Source organism: Mandrillus leucophaeus, unplaced genomic scaffold, assembly GCF_000951045.1.
Source record: "Mandrillus leucophaeus isolate KB7577 unplaced genomic scaffold, Mleu.le_1.0 Scaffold190, whole genome shotgun sequence".
In the NCBI taxonomy this organism is placed as follows: domain Eukaryota; kingdom Metazoa; phylum Chordata; class Mammalia; order Primates; family Cercopithecidae; genus Mandrillus; species Mandrillus leucophaeus.
The window spans coordinates 3,210,923-3,217,734 of NW_012101921.1; the positions used below are offsets into that span (position 1 = coordinate 3,210,923).

At 36.5% G+C, this 6,812-nt stretch overlaps 1 protein-coding gene across 1 annotated transcript in view; it reads right to left on the minus strand.

Annotated features, from left to right (window-relative positions):
• The window catches only part of THADA (thyroid adenoma associated), a 376,494-nt gene that overhangs the window by 362,495 nt on the left and 7,187 nt on the right, over positions 1-6,812 (minus strand). The window contains exons 4-6 of the mRNA XM_011978219.1: positions 3,464-3,647; positions 3,312-3,344; positions 3,020-3,068 (exon numbers count right to left, since the gene is read on the minus strand). Of these exons, the coding sequence (XP_011833609.1) occupies positions 3,020-3,068; positions 3,312-3,344; positions 3,464-3,647 (266 nt within the window). The remainder of the gene's footprint in view (positions 1-3,019; positions 3,069-3,311; positions 3,345-3,463; positions 3,648-6,812) is intronic.

Here is a 6,812-nt window from a genome sequence, read left to right on the forward strand (position 1 = left end):
ATATCTTGGCCTGAGCCACTCTCATCTCTCCCTTGGGTTACTGCCATAGCCTCCTAACTGGTCTCTTGCAGCTTCTGTCCTTCCCTCTCAGTCAGTTCTCAACACAGCAAAACACAGAATAATCCTATTAAGGCAAAAGTTAGGAAAAACAACTTGGTAGTTTCTCAAAAACTTAAACATAGAATTATCTTATGAGTCCACTCTTATGTATATACCCAAAAGAGCTAAAAGCAGAGACTCAAAGATATACTTGTACATCAATGTTTATAGCAAAATTATTCACAATAGCCTAAAGGTAGAAACAGACCAAATGTCCATCAACAGACGGATTAACATGTGGTCTACACATACAATGGGATATTATTCGGCCACAAAAAGGAATGAAATACTGATATATGCTACAAACGTGGATGACCCTTGAAAACACACCTGTAATCCCAGCACTTTGTGGGGCTGGGGCAGGGGCACTGCTTGAGCTTAGGAGTTTGAAACCAGCCAGGGCAACATGGTGAAACCCTATTTCTACCAAAAATATAAAAACAGGGCATAGTGGTGGACGTCTGTGGTCCCAGCTACTCCAGAGGCTGAGGTGGAAGGATCGCTTGAGCTTGGGGGGCAGAAGTTGCAGTGAGCCACGATCCTGCACTCCAGCTTGGGTGACAGAGCCAGAACTTGTCTCAACAAAAAAAAAAAGGAAACATAAATGAAATAAGCCTGACACAAAAGGACAAATATTATATGATTCATAAGAATCACCTAGAATACGCAAATTCAAAAAGACAGAAAGTAGAATAGAGATTACCTGGGGCTACAGGAAATGACTTTTTTTAAAAAAATAAAATTTCCTTTCTTTTGGACACACTGAACTTGAGGTACCTGTAGAACATTCAAGCTGAGATGTCCACAAGTCAACTGTCAACTGATCTCCATCAGTCTACCACTCAGGAAAGAGATCTAACTTGGAGTAATAAATTCGGGAATCCTGACTATATAGGTGGTGGCTGACACCAAAGTGGACGTTATTAAGCAGTTCAAACAAACAAAATGAAAAGGACAGAACCCACCTTTACACGATGAGCATAAAAAGAAGAGCCAAAAAGGAGAAGAGGAGACAAAGAGCTCCTGCTATGGCAAAAGGCTACCATGAGTGAAAGACGATGATGTACAGGTATTATTTCTGCTCTCTCCCAGAACCTCCTCAAACCAACAGCCATGGGATTTAAAATGTAAAAAGATAAATTCTAAAGGCAACCAATATGCAACAAGACAATAATAATAATATTTCAGAAGCTGCAAAGCAGATGATGAGTGATAACTGACAGCAGAATCAAGAAAAGTGGACGCTCAGCCAGGGAACAAGCCCAGAAGCCATTTGATTTGTAGTACCAAATGGCTCAGAAACCGTTGGCACTAGGTACTCCTTGATGTGGAGGTAAACATAAGATTGAAAACAGGAAGACTAAATACCTGTGAGCCAGCAGACAACTTGTTTATCTTTAGAAAAGGTAAAACAGGTGTCTGGCAAGGAAGATAGCACACACAGATAAGGCAACAACATATTACAAAAAGGAGAATTAGGTAAATATATGCACAATGCAGGCCAAATACTGAGACCTCAGCCTTCTTCCCTCACTCAGCAATCAGACTATTAAGACAATGGTTTAGAAGATTCTTCCATGGCAAATCCAGTATCTAAGCAAAAAGATTTAAACATACTGACATCTTTAGGTTTCCTCAAGGAAGAGTTCCCCCAAGAAACAGCCCAGCTAGACTAGCCTACAATAAAATCTGCAGTCAACTCCACCCATAGGCACAGGCATTCAAATCAATCCTCGGTGTCCCATTATTAAATATGACTACCCGAGCTGGGCACGGTGGCTCACGCCTATAATCCTAGCACTTTGGGAGCCAAGGAGGGAGGATCACTTGAGCCAATGAGTTCGAGACTAGCCTGGGCATTATAGTGAGACCTCATTCCTACAAAAAATTAGAAATAAAAAAAAATTAGCCAAGCATTGTGGCAGACACCTGTAGTCTCAGCTACCTGGGAGACTGAAGTGGGAGTATAACTTGAACCCGGGGAGGCAAGAGGTGCAGTGAGCCAAGATCGTGCCACTGCACTCAAGCCTGGGCAACAGAACAAGACCCTGTCACAAAAAAAAAAAAAAATTTATATATAGATAGATAGACAGATAGATAGAAAGAAACACGTAATTGCCCAGCCAAGGATCACCAGGCTTCTAAGGAAAGCTTCTAATAAGAAATATACTGAACAAAACCAGCAAACAGAAACAAGCAACTTGGAAGAAACAGAGACTATGTAAAGATGATAAAAAACAAAAAACTATCATGAATATATCCTCAGAGAAATAACAGAGGATATTTCACTCACGAAATAAAAACAGGATGCTATGAAAAAGGAACACACTCAGGTGAGGAAAAGAGTGCTTCCACTTACTCTCATAACAATTTATTAAATTTTTAATTTTTCATTTAAAATTTTAATATAGTTTAAATATTAAAATTCTGTATTTATTAAAATTAAGTATCAAACCTCTAAAAAACAGATTTAAATAATTGGGTCTAATATTAATGGAGAAAGGGGCTGGGCATAGTGGCTAACGACTGTAATCTCAACACTTTGGGAGGTCAAAGCAGGTAGATTACTTCAGTCCAGTAGTTTAAGACGAGCCTGGGCAACATAGTGAGACTCTGTCTCCAAAAAAATACAAAAATTAGCTGGGTGTGGTGATGCATGCCTGTAGTCTCAGCTACATGGGAGGCTGAGGTGATAGAAACACTTGCGCCCAGGAGCTTGAGGCTGCAGTGAGCTATGATCACACCACTGCACTCCAGCCTGGGTGACACAGCAAGACCCCGCCTCAAAAAAATGTAATAGTAATAATATTAATGAAGAGGGATGAAAAGATCATATTCTGAGACTTTCAAATTTTTCTGTGTACAAAGACAATGTACAACTGCAAGTATGCACACACAAATGCCAACATATAGCACTTGCCTATTTTCTTCCACGATTTCAATTAAACTCTTCTGCAGAAAATGAAGCACTGAAACAAAATATGACAAACCAGAATTTAAAACTGTGAACTTCAACTTCGATAAAATATTTTATATCACTGTTATATAAAATGATACCATGATATAGAAACAAAAATTTAAAAGGAAGGCGCATGATGTACCTGAGTTATCTACAATGCTCTACCTATTGCCAAGAAACTTAAAAGAGCCAGTTCCAAAATGACTCATAGAAGCCATCAACTCATGGAACAAAATAAAATAATAGGACTTACCATTTTTAAGCAGATTATTAACACCTGCTCTACCTGTAGAGGAAAAATTGAACGCTGGTAAGGAGTTTCATGACCAAAATTAGTATCATTTAAAACCTATGATGTGACGAGAGGCGTTAGCCAGAAAAAGGACTAGAAAAGTGCTGCCTTACCCAAGTTAAAGTTCTCCATACAGGAAGATACATTGTCAATTACTTTCCTATAAGAGTGTAAGTCAGTAGTATTCAATTCTTCCTGAAGACGAGAAGTAAAACGGTGTACAGCCTCAGGTAGAAAAAATTCAGGTAGGCTATTTAGTGAGCTAGAAAAAGAAACAAATATTAAAAATCTGACAATCTAATAGCCCCAGAATATGTGAGGAGGGAAGAGAATCATACAAATGTGGGAATACTGAACTAAACCTTCAAAATACAGCCAGAAAATTACAACTCCACACTACCATCACTGGAATTCCCTGACCTATCAGCTCATCTGGTCTCCCTGCTTCCATCTTGCTTCTCTCCCATCTCCCAGATTATTCTCAACAAAGTAGGCAGAGTGACGCTGTTAAAACACCATGTCAATTCTCTTACCAAAGCCTCCAACAATATCCTTCTCGGTTAAAGTACTAGACGAAGTGTTTGCAGTGACCTACAAGGTCCTCCCTACACAATCTGGCACTACCGTAAGCTCCTGACCTCATCTTTTTTTTTTCTTTTCTTTTCTTGATTTTTAAACGGCATCCATCGCAATCCTGACCTCATCTTGATCCTTGTTCACTTAGCTCTAGCTAGATGGCCTTGCTCTGTTCTGACATACCAGTCTTTGCTCCTGCTGTTTCTTCTATCAAAAAGACTCTTCTTTCAAATATACTCAACAATTATTGCCTCATCCCTTTCAGGTCAATCTCAATTATCTTATCACGTCTGAGCAAAGCTATATGAAGTGACCATAGTATTTTAAATTGTAACCCTCACCCTATCCTTTATGTCCCCTTTCCTCCCTCCCCGCTTTTAGACAGCACTCATGCCATCTAATAGCCTATAAATGTTACTTATTTACTTTGTCTATTTTCTATCTTCCCCTTAGAATGTAATCTCCATTCTGGACTGTTTCATTCATTCTACCCCCAATTCCTAGAGGACTGCTGAAACACAGTAGGCAGCCAATAAAAATTTATCAAATGAATAAATTAAACATATCAATTTTGCCTCAATTAATATAAATCAAAACTGATAGGCTTTGTTCTAAATATAACTGGACAGTTCAAAGTTTTTCTGGAAGAATTCAAAAATGGGAATATTCAGAGTAAGAAAAGTCACTAGAGGGATGACTTAACACTGATACATAATTAAAACACATTATCAAACTATAGTAAATAAAAGTGTGGTATTGGTGTATGAACAAATGGACCCAAATCAGAAATTAAACCCATGTATGTACGTGAACATATAACACAATATGGTGGTGTTCCAAATATGCGGGCAAAAATGGACTATTCAACAGTTTGGATAAGTGGTTCCCCATATAAAAAAGAAAACTAAATTGAATCCCTACCTCATACTACATTCAAACCTTAATTCCAGATGGACGTTAAGGGTTGAGCAAAAAAAAAACAGTATAAGGCCTGCAAATAATATTGTAAATAATCTTGTATTACAGAAAGCATATATAGTAAGGTATAAAACTCAGAAATCTACACACACAAAAATTAGCTGAGCTGATAACCAAAATAAAATTTTAATTTTTGTAAAGACACCATGAGCGAGTTTAAAGACAAGTAACAAAGGAATGTATTTAGCATATCATCTATACAGAAGTCTTATAAATCAAGAAAACATTCTAACAAGAAAATGTACAAAGGATATGTAATAAAAAAAAATAGTCACTCAAACTCCACACATTGAAAAATGTTCAATCACACTAGTAATCTGGGATACATAAATTATAATGATAGCATCTTCACTCATTAAATTTTAAAAGATTTAAAGATTCATATTATCCAATGTTGGAAATATATGAAGAAGAAATAAGCATTCTAACTCAATTGGTAGTGTGGGGGAGTACAATTTAACAAGAATTTCAATAGGCCTAATTTTTGGCCCAGAAATTCTACTTCTTGGAATTTATCTCAGAGAAATACACATATATAATTATATACATAAGAATATCACTGCAATGGGGAAGTGATTACTTTAAAACATATAATATAAATCATGTAATATGTACCATACATACATACATATATGTCATATATACAGTATATTTAAATTTTAGTATATTCATATTACAGAATATTTATAGCTGAAAAAGGACTGTTGGCGGGAATGTAAAATGCTGCATATTGAAAACAGTATGACAGTTGCTCAAAAAATTAAAAATAGTATGACCATATGGTCCAGCAATCCCACTTCTTGGTATATATCCAAAGAACTGAAAGCAGGATCTCAAAGAAATATTTGCACACCCATGTTCACAGCAGCATTATTCACAACAGCCAAGAAGTGGAAGCAACCCAAAGGTCCACTGAAAGATGAATGGATGAACAAAACACAGTATATACATACAACAGAACATTAAGCATTTTAAGAGAAGAAAATCCTGTCATATGCCATAGCAGGGATGAACCTTAAGGACATTACGTTAAGTGAAATAAGTCAGTCACAAAAATACAAATACAAATATTACACTAATATGAGGTATCTAAAGTAATCAAATTCCTGAATGGGAAGTGACTGCCAAAGCCTGGGCAGGAAATGGGGAGTTGTTACTTAATGAGTACAGAGTTTCAGAGCTTTGCAGATGACAAGGTTCTAGAGATCATTGCACTGCAATGTGAATATACTTAATAGTGAACTATATATAATTAAAAATCATTAAGACTCAAACATCGTATGTTCTCACTCATAAGTGGGAGCTAATCTATGAGGATGCAAAGCCATAAGAATGATACAACGGACTCTGGGGATTCAGGGGAAAGGGTGGGAAGGCAGTGAGAAATAAAAAGACTACAAATTGCTGGGTACAGTATACACCGCTCAGGTGATGTGTGCACCAAAATCTCAGAAATCACCACTTATTCACGTAACCAAATACCACCTGTTCCCCAAAAACCTATGGAAATAAAAATAAAAATTTTTAAAAAAGAATTCATGTAAAAAAAAAAAAAAAGGTTAAGACTGAGGTTTTACGTTACGTGTCTTTTACTACAATTTTTTTTAAAAGGATTATATGACATGGAAATATCTCTAAGACATTCTTTAGTGAAAAAACAAGCTACAGAACATTATGTAGAATACAATCTCGTTTACAGATACATTAAAAAAAGTAGAATGTAACACACATATGCCGACCTCAAAGAAAAGGTCTAGAAAGATAAATACCAAAATGGTAAGTGACAATCTTTATTAAGAAAAGATAAGTCCTAAACAATGAAATGGAAGCCTTACCTTTTGTTTTGTATACTTCTATATAGTTTGAAATTTTTACACCAAGCCTATATTCCTGTGTTATCTGTGTAAA